This window comes from Meles meles, chromosome 15, assembly GCF_922984935.1.
Source record: "Meles meles chromosome 15, mMelMel3.1 paternal haplotype, whole genome shotgun sequence".
Lineage (NCBI taxonomy): Eukaryota > Metazoa > Chordata > Mammalia > Carnivora > Mustelidae > Meles > Meles meles.
The window spans coordinates 35,336,841-35,353,971 of record NC_060080.1 but is presented as its reverse complement, the minus strand read 5'-3'; the positions used below and the strand labels follow the sequence as shown (position 1 = coordinate 35,353,971).

Genomic DNA, 17,131 nt, shown 5'->3' with positions numbered 1-17,131 from the left:
AACTGTGAGTCGGGAATGGGAAAGTGGCCCCAGGAAGTATGCCCAAGGTAATCAGAGACAGCTTCTTCCAGATCAACCAAAGAATTTCCACAGAGGGCAGAGTACCAGGGGGTCACAGTAAGAAGGGACAGGCAGGTGTGCCAGAAAGGTGTGACTAAAAGGAGGGAATGGGACAGGACCATGCTTGAACCCCTATCCACCCTTCTAGAAGCCCAGCAACCCAGCAGCCCCATGTCCTCAGAGGAGCAGGGCATCCCTGCTGTGGAAGGGGCCTAGCCCACCCAGACCCAACACAGCCCCTTGCTCTGTTCCCCCCAACCCCGGCCCGTAGAAATTCAATTATAACAGCACGTTCATGGCCCCGGCCTGGTGCCCGGGCTGGCCAGGTGGGACTGGGGGAAGGGGATAAGCCTGAGGCTGACCAGTCTGTCTGATGATAGATTGTTCCATCAGGATCCTGCTCAGGAAGAAGATTCCTGGCCTCCTCACTGACTCAGGAAAATCCGTTCTTCAGAGCCTCACTTTGTCCACCTGTCAAACTGGCAAATTCAGTATCTTTATGGACCCCTCCTGCCCCTTAGGCTAAAAAAAGAGCTTGGTATGTTTTTTTTTCTTCTTGGGGAAATCTTACCTTCAAAGTACAGTGCTTTCATCATAGACACATATGAAAACAATAGCAGTAGCAAGTCATGGCTTAATGACAATAGTTGGGAAGAGACAAAGAGTGGGAGGCTGCACAGGGTGGGGGCAGGGCTGGACGTTTCCCACAGACCCAAGCGTTTCCCATGTCCTGGGAAACTGAGGCCTTTGCTCCCGCACCACCTCTCTGAGTCAGGGAATACCAAAAAACCCCTAAACGGACTTCATTGCCCCACAGGGATTATAGCAGCTAGGAAAGGGCGATTTCTGGGGGCAGTGCTCACATTGAGGGTAGGGGGTGGAGAGGTCTTCCTAACAGCTCACATTGGAGGAGAGGGAGGAGAGAGCTGAAGAGAGCAGACCAGCCCTTCCCCTTGGCAGGCTCCAGGGGCCCATGGTGCCCCAGCGCAGGTGCTGGGCTCAGGTGAACAGGATGGGGGGGACACAGCCTGCCTTTAGCTGTCCCGCACAGTATCGGGGCAGAGGCCCCCCTCCATGGGTTGGAGTTGGGCCTCCCGGGGCAGTGCTGGTTCTGGACCCTCCCTGGACCCCAGGAGCCAGCACCCCCAGCCCCTTCCCCATTGCAGCCCTGATCCTCATCTCTGAGTCACCCTTTGATGAGGTTGTTTCCTCTCTGCACCCCGTTATTAACCGGACTATTCCTTCTCTGACTGTACTTCTGTCCCGGCTTAGAGGATACAGTGGGCGCAGCCATAGGAGGGATCCGGCTGCAGGCTCAGCCCTGACTCAAATTTAAGTTACTTCTTCTTCCTTTTTTTTTTTTTTAAGATTATTTATTTATTTGACAGCGATCACATTTAGGCAGAGAGGCAGCAGAGAGACAGAGGGAAGCAGCTCCCCACTGAGCAGAGAGCCTGATGTGGGGCTCCATCCCAGGACCCTGAGATCATGACCTGAGCCGAAGGCAGAAGCTTTAACCCACTGAGCCACCCAGGCGCCCCAAATTTAAGTTACTTCTTTAGGGCTCACCCCACCCCTCAGGAGCACCTGGGAATCTCCGTGCCCCTCCCCCAACCCCGCCTAAGGGTCACAGACCTAGGGGTCACTCCCTCCAGGGCTCCCAGTGGAAGATGTGGCTGCTGTGGAAACTGACAAACTTCTGATCCTTCTGTGAACACAAGTAACACATTTCATTGCACAGAGATTAGCAAGTAGAGAGGAGCAGGTTAGAATATAAAAAGGCTGTGATTCTACCCGGACGGTCAGTATTTTATACCTCCAGTCCGTGCTGTGCTGCAAGCAGCTGTTTGCCCTTAAAGCACTGAGTATCTTTCAAGTCAAGAGAGCAATTTCCACATCACTTTCTCTAGAGACTCCCTGGGTGTCTGGTGGGATGCTCATTTCCCCATTTCCTTGGTGGTGGTGGCGGCGGTCGGGATAGTTTCCGTATGGTGAATAATGCTGCCAGAAACATCCCCCAACCGTTTAGCAATACTTCCTCACAACCTGCTCAGCCCGGGGCACCCTCTGGGTGTCGGGCAAACAGCCACTGACAAGGCAGAGACCTGTGGAGACAGATCTCCCGCCCTATCCGTGATGAGAACGGGATGGGGCACTGCTGGGCCAGAGCGCACACCTTTGCCGGGATTCACCCTCCGGAGGGTTGTACCTGTCCCAGTGGCTCCTCTGAGAGCCCCTCTGGGTGAAGCCTCGTAGCCTCTCTGCTCCAGATTGGATCTCAGCAGGTGCAGGCATGACCCGAGGGACAGAGCCGGCCCCAGAGGAAGCTGGGGGAGGAGCCCGGTTCCTGAGTCTGGGCTGCCTGCCACCCCTTGGGCCAGGGCTGCACTGGGTGGCTGTTTTCCCAGCCCCAGATTGGGCTGTTGGGTCTGGGTATGGAATATAATATTTGAAGCTGGGCCACTCTAAGCAATCCAGAGCTGGAGGTGTCTTCCCTACCCAGCTCGGGGGCGGCCCTGCCAGGAGGATCCGCTGAGGGGAGACTGAGCCCGGGCTCCCACCCCAGGCCGCGGAAGGCGGGTCCAGGCCAGGCCCTGCCCCCCTACCCCAGGCCTCCGCCCCTGCTCTTCCAGCGCAGCGGGCGGGCGCCCAGGTAGCTCAGGAGCCCAAACCTGTTGGGCCGGTTTTGAGAGCCGTGGGGACGCAGGCTGGCGAAGGATGCACGGCCTGCCCCGCGCTCTGTCCGCACGCCCGGCTGCCTGAGCCCTGTCCTGCCTGCTCCTCAGCCCCCCGGACGACCCCATGACTCGCGCTGCCGGCCTCCTGGCGACCCTCCTGGGGCTGGGGCTGGGGTTGGGGCTGAGCCTGCCGGGGGCGGGGGCCGCGGACTGCGGGTCCCTCGGCAGCGCACAGCGCCTGGCGTTCGCCCCGGCGGCCAGGGTCCACTGGCTGGCCCCTCGCGTCCGCCCGCCGGGGGCCCTGAACCCCCTATACGGCACGGTGCGCCGCTTCCTGTCCGTGGTGCAGCTCAACCCCTTCCCCGCCGGTGAGTGCGCCCCTCCCTCGGGTGGGCCTCCAAGCTGGTGGGTCCCCACTCCACGGCGGGGCTGCCTGCCCTAACCCCCGGCGTCCTTCCCAGAAGACCCCGCGGCCCCAGGGCATCCCATTGAGACCTTCCTGCGTGACCTTGGGCAACTCCTTTTTCCTCTCTGAGCCTCAGTTTGTCTGCCCTCAAGTGGAAAAACTTGCATTAGAAGTTGTCAAAGACCTGGCTGAGATTTTCCCTGGGTCTGGTGGTGCTGAGGAGTGGGAGGGCCAAGAGGGGTTACAGCCCTGTCCCTCCCAGCCTGTCCCCTGCCTCTTGAGGTAAAGGACCACTAGGCCCTCTGCTTTTCACCAGACTGGCAGCTTCTCCACTGCAGGGCCTAGCTGTAGGGTCCCGGAGGAGGGGTTTACCAGGCCTCCCCTCAGCCACTCCCTCCCCTGGCAGCACTGAGGCCTAGGCAGGATGGCCCAGGGCTTCTCCGAGGGTGTCATGGTGGTGGGAGGAGCCTTTCCAGAGATCCCACCTCTCCCTGGCAGTGGGTGTGGGCACAGGGGTGGGCAGGGGCTGTCCTCAAAAGTCCCCTCCCCAGTTTGACTCTTTCCTTAGAATTGGTAAAGACCTTGCTGAATGAGCCTGCCTCCGTGAAGGTGGATGAGGTGAGCCCTGGGGGCGGGGCGGAGGGAGGAAGTTCAGGGGTGAGCATGAGGGGCCTCCTCAGCTCAGCCTACGTTGCTGGGTGTCCCCCAGGGTGGGATCCCAGGCATCTCTTCCCCCCTTCCCTTAGCACTGTACTTGGAAGACCTGGAAGACCTAATTTCAAACCACAGCTCTCTGCCATTAACGGGCCCTGGGTTTTGCAGGGAGCAAACACGGACTTTGGTTTCCTGGTTTAGAGCTGGTAAATCACAAGGACACCATGCACCTTGCATGGGTTCTAGGAGATGTGTGCAAAGTGCCCACTGTGTGTGCATCCCCTCCCCTTCTGGGGATGTTCTGTGGCATCGGGCAAGAGGAGTCAGGACAGCCCCTCATGCCTGCTGCCTGGCCCAGGTGGTGCGGTATGAGGCGGGCTATGTGGCGTGTGCGGTGATCGCTGGCATCTACCTGCTGGTGGTGCCCATTGCTGGCCTGTGTTTCTGCTGCTGCCGCCGGCGCTGTGGAGGCCGAGTGAAGACGGAGCACAAGGCCACCGCCTGCGAGCGAGGCACCCTCATGGCCTTCCTGCTGCTGACCACCCTCGTGCTACTGTGAGGGGCGCTGGGGCCAGGCGGGAGGGGTGGGCTGAGGCCCAGGGTGCCCGCGGGCATCCAGCAAGCCCCTGCGTCCTCCCCCGTCCCTGCAGGACTGGTGTGGTCTGTGCCTTTGTCACCAACCAGCACACACATGAACAGATTGGCCCGAGTGTGGAGGCTGTGCCTGAGATTCTGCTCAGCCTCCGGGGCCTGGTCTCTGATGTCCCCCAGGTAAGTACTGAGTAACCCCTCACCCTGGCAAGCCCGCATGAGGACCAGCCCCTGGCAAGATAGAATAGTGCGAGGACCTGCAGATTAGAAAGGGCTCCCCATTCAATGAGCCCCTGACTGCCCCCTGCTGGAGAGTGGCTGTAATACATGAGTGCACGCTGGGCATCTTCAGGATGACCATGCTGCCGTGTGGGGCATCCCCGGAGAGAGCTGGGGAAGGGAGGAGGGTGGGGGGCCTGTCAGGTGACAGGGGGAGAGCAGTCTCATGACCCTGTGTTTGCCTAGGAGCTGCAGGCCGTGGCACAGCAGTTCTCCCTTCCCCAGAAGCAAGTCTTGGAGGAACTGGATGGTGAGGGATACAGCCGGCTGACAGATGGGCCAGCCTGTGGATCCACCTGCTGCGGCCTGTCTTGGGGAGGCCCTCTCATCCTCTCATCCTGGGCTCCACCTGGCCACACCCCTGAAGAGGCAGGGATGGGGCCCAGCTAGGGAGCACAGTCATCGCTGTGCTGCAGGACCGAGAAGCCAGCGACCCTGCAGAACCCAGTGTGGGGCCTGGGGAGGCTGGACTGATGGGTGAAGAGGGCCCCTAGGCTCCTGGGGGCCAGTCCTGCAGACCATGCTGTGCTCTCCAGGGGTCGGCATGAGCATTGGGAGCACGATCCACACTCAGCTCAAGAGCACCGTATATGAAATGCTGGCCTCCGTGAACAGCCTGGGCCAGGGTGAGTGGGACCAGAGGCGGGGGGTGGGGGCGGGCGTTGCTTGAGGGCAGGCCCCACCTTCACCCAGGCCAGGATCCCCTATGCCTCCGCAGCAGGCCCCTCCCATGACTTCCTCATGGCTTTAGCTAGGATCCTTAGCCTGGCTGCCCATGCCCTAGGGCATTCTCCCTTCTAACCTCAGAGGTTCCTGACCCACCTCCCTGGGGATGGGGAAGGGGGAGGGGTTCTATTTCCCACAAGGCCTCTGAGGTGGCAGGGTCCAGAAGGGGGTCCCTCAGCCCTGCAGGTCTCTGTGGATCACCTCCAAGCCCTGAACAGCACGTTGGTGGAGCTGCGGAAGGGACAGCAGGACCTGGAGCCCTCCGTCCAGGAGCGCCGCAAGCGCCTCCTCGCCCTGCTGGAGGGGCCGGGCTGCCAGGGCTGCACCGAGGCCCAGAGCCGAGCCCGTGCCCTGGAGCTGGGAGCTGACTTCCACCAGGTGAGGACCTCCTGAACGGAAGGGGGCTGCTCTGCCTGCTACTCCAAGAATCCCTGGGTGTTTCCTGAGGCAGACTCCGGATCCCCTTCCTCGGGCAGCCCCTCCCCTCCCCACACAGCAAGGGTTCATGATGTGGTCATCCTGGCAGTGGGGCAAGAGAGCTTTCCTGGGCCATGTGCTGTGCTGCGGGCTTCCTGTATCTTAGCTCCCTGAGTTCTCCTTGCCCCCTAGTGAGGGGGGGGTCCCCGTTTTGTGTGTGAGGACATTGAGGGTTCCTCTCATCCTCCGTCTGGGTTCCCCCTTAGGCCTCTCTATGGACTTTGTCATACCACCCCCTCTCCCCATTCCAGGTGTCCCCCGTGGACGATGTCCTGTATCGGCTGAAGGGCGTCCCAGAGGCCAACTTCTCCAGCATGGTCCAGGAGGTGAGTGCCTGCCCATTCTACCCAACTTCCCCAAGACCTCGTAGCTCACAAGTGAGGGGGCCTCATTTTCCCCCTTTGGGGGTGGGAACCCAGTTGAACCTAAGACTTGGGTCAAACCAGGGCCTTCCCTACCACAGGGCTCCCTGAGCTAGGGGCTCATGATGAGGGTTCTGGAGTGTGTGCAGTCTGGTGGGGGAGGCAGGCCCGGAAGCCAGAAGGAAGAGCTGGGCCCCTCGAGGTGGTGGGGGTTGGCGTGGCCAGGGAGCGAGGATGCCAGCCGGGCCCTGGAGGTGCAGCTCGGTGCAGATGGGCTGTGGGGGAGGGTGCGGCATGAGTCAGCCCCTGTGACCCGGGGCCTGGAAAATGCCAGAGTTGGGGAAATGGTGAGTCACCTGTGCTGGGTGGCTGGAGCTGAAGGTCCCGGAGGAAGGGAATGGGGGAGCTGAGGAGGGAGGGGAAGGTTGGAGCTGGACTTCGGGGAGCGAGGCCTGGCATCATGTGCAGGATGGGTAAAGGAGAAGACAGTAGTGGGGAGAGACAGGAGGGGTCCCCCAGGAGCAGTGTTTTGGGGAACTGAGTCAGGCAGGGCTGAGGAAGCAGAGAAGAAGCCATCTACCAAGAGAACAAAGGGTCTGTTTCCTGATTTCTTGAGCTGTGAGCGCTGAAAGGGGTTCCCTCCCCTGGGCCTCGTGCTGTCAAGGGTCCCTCAAGCTGGGACTGTGGGTGGACAGCAGGAGGCACAGCCACTTTTGTCCCGGCAGGAGAACAGCACATTCAATGCCCTCCCGCTCCTGGTGGCCTTGCAGATGGCTGATGTGGTCAAAGGTGAGGCCCTGTCCGGGGCCTGCTGCTCCCACCAGAGGGGCCCGTGGAGAGGAGGTGGGGTGTGGTGGTGGGGGGGCAGGGGTGGAGGGATAAGGCTGTCCTCCATCTGGGCCTGGGCAGAGAGTGGGCCCTCTCTGGGGGTCTCAGACGTTCTTCCGGCCCATCCGTCTCCTCCCTGGGCTCCTGGGTGCCTTCCCCCTCCCATAAGTCTCTGCTGCTTGGGGCAGAGCTGAAGAAGGTGGTAGCCCAGAAGCCTGAAGGGCTGAAGACACTGGCCGAAGAGTTCCCAGGGTGGGAGGCAGCCGCTCGCTGGAGCCAGGCATTGGAGGAGGTGGAACAGAGAAGCCGCCCCTACCTGCAGGAAGTGCAGAGATACGAGAAACACAGGTGCCCGGGAGCCCATGGGCTTGGGGGTGGGACAGGCAGCCCAGCCTCTCAGCCACACTGGGCCGGACTCCCAGCCCTCATCAACCAACCCCCGGCTATACTGAGCATCTGCCTCCATTTCAGCCAAGACCCCTTACTCCTTGGGCCTCTGTCTCCGCTTTGGCTATGGGCCCTTGGGACGTGAACCTGGGGACCCCACAGGAGCCGTGGGCACCCCCCCAGCCCCTAGATCCTATGCCACCCCATCCTGGTGCCTCCCTTCTCAGTGACACCCCATCCTCTCTGTGGCAGGTGGATTTGGGGCTATGTGTTGTGCTCCGGAGTCCTGGTTGTGGTGGTCTGTAACCTGTTGGGCCTCAACCTGGGCATCTGGGGGCTATCTGCCAGGGAGGACCCCAGCCACTCGGAAGCCAAGAGCGAGGCTGGAGCCCGCGTCCTCCTGATGTAAGATGGGCTGGGGGCAGGGTAAGAGTCTCTTCCACTGGGCCAGCCCCATTCCTCTCATGCCCATGGACAGCTTCTAGTGTGACTACAAGAGAACGTCCTGGGAGTCGAGATACTGAGCTCTACTTCAGGCTCTGGCACCAACTCACTGGGTGACTCTGGGCCAATTACTAACCCATCTGGGCCCCCACGTCCTCATCTCTGTGAAAGGGTTAGACTAGAGCAGGAGTGGCAGATAAGAGGCACCTCCCCCTTCCATGCCATTGACAATTATCATAATCAGTGGGCACTCTTTTCCACTGAGCCAGACGTGGCCTCAGAATCCTTCTTAACCCAGCATCTAGATAGCACTTCCAGTAGGAGGCAGCAGTAGAGCTAGACTCTGTTTGCCCTCTGCACTAGATGGTTAAGTCTGGGGCTGCCTCATTCAGTTGTGCAGGCTGGCCACTGCATCATGGTGCCTGACCAAAGGGGTGAGTAGAGGCTGAAATCTAGCCCTTGTTCTATTCTCCGAGCCTCAGACCCTGGCTTGGGGCTGTGCCTATCCCACAGAGAAGCCCTACAGATCAGCAGCACTGGCCCCATTCAGCCCCCTAAGTTGTGGCCCCGACTGTGCCAGGTGGCTCTGTTGAGGGCTGAGCTCTGGAGCTGGTCACCTGCATGTGCCCTAGGCTCAGAGGCCGGCCATCCTGTCTCTTCGGAGCAAAGCAGCTAGGCTGCCAGGGCCAGCCAGGGTGTCAGTGAGAGGTGGGAGTCGGGGGCAGGGGAGGGGGACAACCAGCAGTTTTGACTTCTTCCCTCTGGCCCTAGGAAGTTGAGTCCTCAAAGGGCTCTGTCCTGGGGCCGACAGACCCCAGGCCGCCCCCGCCACGTGGTGGGACAGAGGGTGTGCGGTCGAGGGTAGCTGGCCTCCTCTTTCCCACCTCAGCCCCATCCCTCTGCCTTCCCCAGAGGTGTGGGCTTCAGCTTCCTCATCGCTGCTCCCCTCATCCTCCTTGTCTTTGCCACCTTCCTGGTGGGTGGCAATGTGCAGACGCTGGTGTGTCAGAGCTGGGAGAGCAAGGAGCTCTACAAGGTGACCCTGCCTGTCCTGTTCTGGGGCCCTGAGGGAGGTGGAGGGGATTGCGCTCTAGGGAAACTGGGGGGGCCCTGCCCTCAGCCTGCTCAGGGCCCTTTTCTCTTTGCCCCGTTTCCAGTTTGCAGACACCCCGGGGAACTTGCCCCCGTCCATGAACTTGTCTCAGCTCCTTGGCCTGAAGAAGAACATCAGTATCCTCCTGGCCTATCAGTGAGTGGGAAGCCTTGGCTGGGGACAGAGTGTGGGAAGGAGCTGAGGTAGGAGATGTCGGTCTCCTCCCTGCTGTCCTTTTCTCTCATCTTTGGTGTCCATTATTTCTCCCCAGTCAGTGCAAGGAAGGGGCTGCGCTCTGGAGCGTCCTGCAGCTCAGTGACTCCTATGACCTGGAGAAACACCTGAATATCAGCCAGGTGAGGGAACCTTCTAGAAGGCTGTGGGGATGCCTCCTGCAGAATCCTCCCTCCTCTGGCCTTGCCTCTGTGGTGGGACAATCTTACTGAACCTGAGAAGTCTGCAAGTCTGCAAGAGTGTTGGAGACACCTTGGGGCAGAGGCCCCAGGGCCGAGCTCAGGGCCTGGCCCAGGGCCAGAGCCCAGGATGGTTTCTAGGGTGTGTGGGAGGGTGGGTGAGTGCCTGGAGGCACAGCTCCAAGCGCTGTGCTCCAGAAAGAACTGAACACACCTGAGGTTGTAGCAGGAAGGGCTGGTGACAGTGAGTGGCGGGGCTGAGGTGTGCATGTCCTGACTGAGGACAGGCATTGGGTAGGATGCTGCCGTGGTAGTAGGGTAGTTGGGGCTGGGGGGTGACAGTGAAAACAACGGTGATCGAGTTGTGAGTCCCTGGGGGAGGTCTCACCAGGGGCCCTCCGCTGAGCTCCCGTAGCCATAAATGTGGGCCAGGGAAAGCTATTTTATAGTGGTGGCCTGGGAAAGTCTGCATGCTGTCCACTAGCCAGATAGGTGCGGGCACAGAGCTAGGTCTTGGTGGGGGTGGATTGGAGTGGGGGCAGGTGAAAAACAGAGGCCTCCTGGGAAACTGTCTGGGGCTGGAAATATCCAAGATGGGGGCCCTGGATAACCAAGGGGAGAGCCCTGAGGGCCTGGTGACTCCAACCCCTGGAGAGCAGCTCTGGGGTCCTGGCTCAGCAACTGAGCATGCCCTCACGCTGTCCTCCCCCCATGCCCCTCAGTACACTGCCAAGCTGCAGCAGGAGTTGCAGAACCTCAAAGTAGACATGAAGAATCTGGACCTGCTGAGCCCAGCCGCCCACCGGGACCTGGAAGCCCTACAGAGCAGTGGGCTCGAGAAAATCCACTATTCCAGCTTCCTTGTTCAGGTCAGCAGGGAGCCCCTCAAGGCCAGACCCAGGCAGACAGAGGGGCTCCCCGAGGAGCTGGGCTGATGGGTGGTGTCTTGTGTCATCAGAGCCCTCTACATTCCCTCCACTTTTCTACATGTCCCTAGGGGTTGGGGGGTCTCTTCCTGTGGGGGGTTGTCTGCACAGCATGTGCCTCCAGCCTGTCCCGGTGCCCTGGTCTGAATGAACAGGCTCCCACCCCACAGCACGTGTCGCTGTTCCTGGTCCTGAACCCACTGCTGTGGAGAATGCTGGTGGGAAGTGGCCTCTTCATTGGGTTACACCAGAGGGCGCCTCATTGGTTTGTTTTGTTTTGTTTTTTCTTTTCTATCCTAACAGAAAATTCCTGATATATTTCACAGTTTCAGGTCAAACCCACGGTGACCCCTGTGTCACAATAGACTTAGCTGGTGAGGGGTACTTCTGAATAGACTGGGAATTTGAGGGCTGCGGGAGCCACAATGCATTCCCTCTTGGCCTCTCCTATCTGTCTCCAGATCCAGAAGCCCGTGGTAAACACCAACGTGGAGACGCTGGCCCAGGAGCTGGAGGAACTGGCCCGGACCCAAGTGAGAAGGGACCAGGGGCCCCACTGGGCAGGCAGTGGTCAGAGAGAAGGCTGGGAGGTGGGAGAGGTTGGGTGGGCTTGGACTGGGGAGGGGCATGAAGGCAAAGGCAGGGGATGGGGGGGCTCCCACCAGGGAGCGCTGAGGCCCTGGGTCCCCTGGGTGGGCTTAAGAGTTTTGCAGTATTAGTTCTGACTCAAGCTCTACCTCCAGTAGACTGTGTGGTCAAGGGCAGGTCATTCAGTGTCTTCAGGCCTCAGTTTCTTCATCTGTAAAGTGGACGTTCCTCTACCTCAGACCAGATGAAGTAACTGTCTCATGTCACACAGCGGGGCAGGGGCTTCTAAGTGCACACTGCTCAGGGAGCCGCTGGGACAGGCATGAGGACAGTGCTATGGACTAGGTGTCGAGAAGCTTAAACTCCACTAGAAAAAAAATATAACATTTTGCATTTATAAATATTTAGATCTTAAATTGACTCCACACCAAGTGCACATGACAGGTAGAGTGAGGAGTATTTTCTGTTTTAGGAGATGCCACCGCCGTGCATGTGGCCACCTCTGTGTGGCGGGCTTAGGGGCACCTAGTAAGCTAGCAGTGGACCTAGAACTCGGGCTTAGTGCCTCCAAACCTGGATCGGGGCCAGGAGCTTAAAGAGGCCTCGGTTTTCTGCCCCGAGCCCAGCACCTTCCACATCTTCTCAGTATGTCTGACTGAACAGCTGATAAAGAATATGTTGGCAGAAGTTGGCGTGTCCCTGGCAGAGCGCTTTTCTCATCTCTGTCTCCCCTCAGGGCAGTTCTGTGCTGGGACAGCAGCTGCAGGAGGAGGCCCAAGAACTCAAAAACCTCTATCGGGGGAAGGTCCTCCCCCAGGGGAGCCTCGTGGTAAGTTTGGAGGCACAGGGAGCCTGGAACCTGGGGAAGAGGAGAGGCGGGGAGGGGTAAAAGAGGAGGGAGGGGCAGGAAGCTTTCTTCTCTGCGCATCCCTTCCCTTAACCAGCCCTGCCCTCTCCCCCATAGGCCAAGCTCAACCTCACGGTCAGGGCCCTGGCATCCGAAGCCCCAAATCTCCAGGTGGCTGATGGGGGTGGGGACGGTGGGGTGGAGCAGGTGGGCAGCAGAGGGGCCCTGCTGGTTTGGGATCTCATCTACTCTGCCGAGTCCCCATGCAGGTTGATGATGGGGGTGGGAAGAAATGGGGGATGGACAGATCCTTAAAGACCACCATCTTTGGCCTCTGTGTCTTAGGGCCTAATGCCCCCATCCCAAGGTGAGTATGTGTGTGTGAGACGTTGAATTAATGAATGGGTGAATGAATGCTTGGCTGCTCCCTGACTGAGCAACCGCTGAGTCAAGCCTCTCTCCTTCCCCCAGATGGAGACCTCTGGGGTCTTGGACAAGGTCACTTACCTGAAAGGAGAGCTGCCTACCTGGGCCACCAGTATCTTGAGGAATGTGAGTGGGACATGGCACAGGGATCAGGGGCTGCCCCGTAGTCAGAGGTGGACTGAGCTGCTAATGCACTTGGAGCTTCTTCTCTCCCCTGTCCCCTTACCATGGCTCCCAGGAAAGCCAGCTCAGTCTGTCCTGCTGGTACCGGGCATGGGTGGTGGTGGGGGCTAAGTCCTGGGACCCCTCCCAGCCATGGGCTCCTCTCTCTCCTGCAGGAAAGTGAGTGTTTCCTGACTCGGGAAGTGGATTATTTCTCCCAGTACGTGGCCTGGGTAAGAGAGGAGGTGAGTCGGGGGCCAGGCCCTCCTGGCCTCAAGCAGGCTCCCGGTGCCACCAGATCTTCACGCTGTTGCATCCCTCCTCTGTCCCCTAGAGCCCAAGCCCATGGGGGTGCCCTAGGCCTTCAGCATTGAACCCAAACTCTGCATCAGGCTTCTGCACCCCTCTTCCTGGCGAGGTTTTGCTTACTCAGCCTCGGCCGCAGCCCTTCTCTGGGGCCTGAGTGTGAAGTGGGCCAGCCATGGCTCTCTAGAGCCTTGCCCCCATGCCCTTCCTCACGTGGACCCCTGGCCCAGCTCTCCAGTCGGCCTGCCTCCTGCAGGCCTGTGCTGGCCATGGCCTCTGTAAGCCGTCCAGGACCCACATGGGGTGGGTGCGGTTGTGCTGAGCCCCGAGCATGTGTGTATATGGGCACATGTGGGTGGTGCGTGGGTGTGGGCACGCACACCACAAGTGGGGCCTCTCCAGTGAAGGTGTGAACCTAAAGAACAGTCCTGGGCACACAGTAGGGGCTTAATATAGGCTGGTGAATGGGATGGAAAAAGCAGGAGCAGAGCGATGACCCTGGGTCAGCGTGTCTTCCTCTCTGTGTCCCTGCATCCACATGTCTTTGCACAGCTGTGAGCAGGCTCCCTACTGGTTCCCTGGACTTACCTCTGTCCGGTCACCCTCCTTCTCTGACTGTGTGTGGGGTGTATGCCCAGACGTCTGAGTATCTCTCCATGTGCCTGCCTCCTGTTGAAACCACAGGTGACTCAGCGCATTGCCACCTGCCAGCCTCTCTCCGGAGCCCTGGACAACAGCCGTGTGATCCTGTGTGACATGATAGCCGACCCCTGGGTGAGCGCCTCCAGCTCCTCAGGGCTCATGGATGTGGAGGCCCCCAAGACAGCATGAGCAGGGCCTGAGGGGAAGCAGGAGCCCTGCCTCCGGGCCTGCCCACCGGACCATCACGGCTCAGCTCTGAGAACACATCCCTGTGCCCCTCACTGAGTCAGCAGGAGGCCTTGGGGTAGGAAGAAGTCGCTGCCTTGCCTCAGTGAGCTGACCACACATCCTCTGTTCTAGAATGCCTTCTGGTTCTGCCTGGCATGGTGCACCTTCTTCCTGATCCCCAGCATCGTCTTTGCTGCCAAGACCTCCAAACACTTCCATCCCAACTGGAAACGCCTCAGGTGAGGAGGTGGCCAGGACTGAGGGGGACAGCAGGGGTCCGGGAAAGAGTCCTGGTCGCTGGGTACTGACCCCCTCCCACACCCCCTCCTGAGACCTCCCTCGTTGAGGAGGCCCAGGCCTAGCCCTGAGGAGTCACACACTCTGAGCAACTCTGGGGCCAGAAAGTTCTTTTGTATGTCTGCCCCATAGCCTTCTTGTTGCAACACATCCCGCCACGCACAGCTTTTTGGAACTCTTCCTACCCCTGGAGAGTTTCTGCGTTGGGAAGATCAGGGCTCTGGGCTTATCCCTGTGTCGGGGCCGAGGGTCCAGGCCTGGGAGCTCACTGGCTTTCTTTTTGCGATGTCCCAGCTCCACTAGCTCGGAGGAGACTCAGCTCTTCCACATCCCCCGGGTCACCTCCCTGAAGCTGTAGGACCCCAGTGGGTGAGTGTCCCCACCCCCTTCATTCCTTGGCGCCGGGAGTGGAGAGTAGGAAGGGAAGGAAGGGCTTGGGATCTGGGGTCTCTAGGGCCCAAGAGGGCAGGAGGGTTCTGGGATTGGTTGGTCTGGCCCGGTGTTGGATCTGGCCCACCCGGCCTGAGCCCTGCCTTCCCTGCCTTCTCCTCACCCGCTCACCCGCCCCGTTCTTCCTCCAGAACAGGGGTATTTGCTGGCTGCTAGGTGATGCCTGGGGCTGCCTGCCTTCCTCCTCCTTTGACTTGCCCTGGACCCGAGGACTTCCGTTGCTCTTGCCTAGAGCCCAGACCAGCATCAGGCCTGGATTATCCTTCAGCTCCAGTTCCCTGACCCCATGTTGCCTCTTTTCCCCCCTTCTGCTGATGAACCCCTTTTGTCATTCTCAAAAGCACGTTTAACTTCGGTTGAGCTACAAGGATCGATGGATTCTTGCACGTATCGGTCCCTTATCCTCCTTGCTGAAACACGTTAGCTCCAGGAGGATCCTGTTTTCCACCTGTTGGAACCCCTTCCTCAGCCCCGTGGATGAGACAGAGGCCCTGCCCAACCCCATTCTGTCACTATCTGCCTGTCACCCCCCACTCCTCCAAGCTCCTTTCCCTTTTCATCCTCTGACCTGCCCACCTGTTCTAGCTTCACTCTGCCCCAGCCCTTACGTCCTCCCCACAGGGAAACTATTTTCCCTGCTTTGACCCCTTTCTACCTTATCCCACTACCTTGCTGGTACCCAGGGATTCGTCCTGCCCAAATAAGCCAATCAGGCAAAACCGCCAAACAGACTAGGGGCTGCTAGGGCTCTGCCTCATGGCCCTCGAGCCCTCCACTGCCCAGGCAGCTGGACCCTCCACAGGCCCTGGCCTGGATTTCTGGCCACCTTATGGGGTGAGGGAGGCCTGACTGAAGGCTGAGCTCCTCGCCCACATCCTGGGTCGGAAATAGTGCTTTGTCCTGCAGCTCTTCTCTGAGCACTGGCTCCCTGGAAAGGGACCTGGGACAAGGGCCAGAGTGGGGGTGGTCACCCCTGGTTCCCCGGAAGGTAGCCTCTTTGGCAACCCCCATCCAGCTTTCCCAGGAGAGATCTGGTGGCCACAACTGGATTCTGTACTGTGCCCTTCCTCTTTCTATCCTACGCACGAGGCCTAGTCCATCCTGTGCTCTCTGAATGCTGGATGCTGAGTTCCAGAAACAGGGAAAAGGAGGAGGAGAGAGAAGAAATGGACAAAACCTTAGATCCATTAAAGTGTTCTCACTTCCTAAGCCTTGGCCTTGGATCTCTGACATGAGCTCAGGCTAGGGCCCTATATGCAGCTGGTGTTTAATGAGGTTTTTTTGGTGAGGAGAATCCAAGGCTTCCTCTGGCCGTGGATATCCAGGATTACCGCAGCAATCAGCAGATGGGGAGTGGGACCCACTCTGGGAGCAGGCAGGCCTGGCTGCACATTCCAGCTTTAATGCTTGAAAGTTAGGACACCTTGGACATGTTCTGTGTGTTCCCTAGACCTTAGTCTCTCCATTGGAGAGAATAGTCATGACCGCCTCCTAGGGCTATGAAAAATGTGACATTGCACGGAAATCCCTTGGCAGGAGCCTGGCATGAAACAAAAATCCTCAGATGCTGCTATTCTTTTTTTTTTTTTTTTCCTGCCACAACTACTCTGGGCCACGGGCTGAGCTGGGTCTTGGCAGGTATAAGAGAGGAGGGAGATGGGTCCCTGTTCAAAGGTGTGAAGCCCTTTAAGATTAGAGTCTGCTGAGTTTCAGGGGGTGTCTATGTGGCATTGCATTTTACAAGCCAGCAACAGATTTGCTACTAGAAATTAGGATGGTGTGTACACAACCTACTGTCACTGTTCCAAGCACACTCCAACCAGGCATCCTTGAATGAAGCACAACTGTTTTTTGTTTTGTTTTGTTTTTTTGTTTTTTTTGCTTTTCCCAAAGCTTTTTTGGCTTGTTTCTCATCTGTTGCCCTATGCAGGAGAACTGTGGCGCCTGCATGTTAAGAATGAAATTGATGGGATAAAAGTTGAGAAAACAATTACGAAATAATTTCCAGTTCTCCACCGTATCCTTTCTCTATGTGAACATACCACACATGGTTAGTTTAAAATTTAATGACCTCCTAATATGGAACCTCTTTGAGTCTGTTTCTTGTGTCTGTTGTTTATCTTGGTTTTTGTTGGTTTTGCCTTGTCTTCTCACGTACTTGGTGTGATTTTTGATTGAACGCCACACATTCCATCTGAAAACCTATAGAAATAATCTGAGGCTTGGGATGAAGGTATGTACCATCTCGAGGGTTATGTTTACATCTGGTGGATGGCTTGGGATCCAGCAAACTGGGATTATTTTAATCTAGTTTCAGGACTGAGTGATCTACAGTCCCTTGGAATGCTGATCTATTTCCAGTTCATTTGTATTCTGGGAGTGAATTCCTCTGGGGTCCCAACTCAAAGCATGAAAGATGCCCCTCCTCTTGGTAGGCCCCGTTTTTACCTCTAACAGCTTTCTGCTCCGCACCTTTGTAATGTCTTCTGGCATCAGCAGACCTCCCGGGGAGAAAGTAGCTCCAAATATCACGCACATATCCCTGAATTTCCTTCTTTTCCCAGATCTTAGCCCTTTGATTCCTTCCTCTTGTTTACTCTCTGATACCTCCAATCAAACTTAAATATATATATTTTGAGTAGCTTTTAAGTTGTCCTTAGTTGGGAATTTAGGTCAAATTACCTAGTGCACCGTGATCAGAAGTAGCTGTTCTGCAAAATTAACTGATTCCACCCCTCCACCCACCCATGACTTGGGTGGGAAAGGCTGTCTTTCATTGAATCTAAGATCCAAGACCTTCACCCAGCTAAAGGAACACTGACTGTTCAAAGGAGCTTGGTTTGGAGAGTATCACTGTAGGC

At 58.1% G+C, this 17,131-nt stretch overlaps 1 protein-coding gene across 1 annotated transcript; it reads left to right on the top strand.

The window, feature by feature from the left end:
- Nucleotides 1-2,763: 2,763 nt before the first annotated feature.
- Nucleotides 2,764-15,479, top strand: PROM2 (prominin 2). The gene is made up of 24 exons (XM_045978681.1): nucleotides 2,764-3,106; nucleotides 3,713-3,762; nucleotides 4,157-4,353; nucleotides 4,449-4,569; nucleotides 4,855-4,918; nucleotides 5,205-5,294; nucleotides 5,573-5,772; nucleotides 6,123-6,197; nucleotides 6,959-7,022; nucleotides 7,250-7,409; nucleotides 7,701-7,853; nucleotides 8,805-8,928; nucleotides 9,050-9,141; nucleotides 9,257-9,341; nucleotides 10,121-10,267; nucleotides 10,786-10,857; nucleotides 11,649-11,741; nucleotides 11,877-11,930; nucleotides 12,231-12,311; nucleotides 12,524-12,592; nucleotides 13,338-13,427; nucleotides 13,656-13,762; nucleotides 14,115-14,189; nucleotides 14,402-15,479. Exons 1-23 carry the CDS (start codon nucleotides 2,863-2,865, stop codon nucleotides 14,176-14,178), a joined length of 2,496 nt encoding a protein of 831 aa, XP_045834637.1. The 5' UTR covers nucleotides 2,764-2,862; the 3' UTR covers nucleotides 14,179-14,189; nucleotides 14,402-15,479.
- The last annotated feature ends 1,652 nt before the right edge of the window (nucleotides 15,480-17,131 follow it).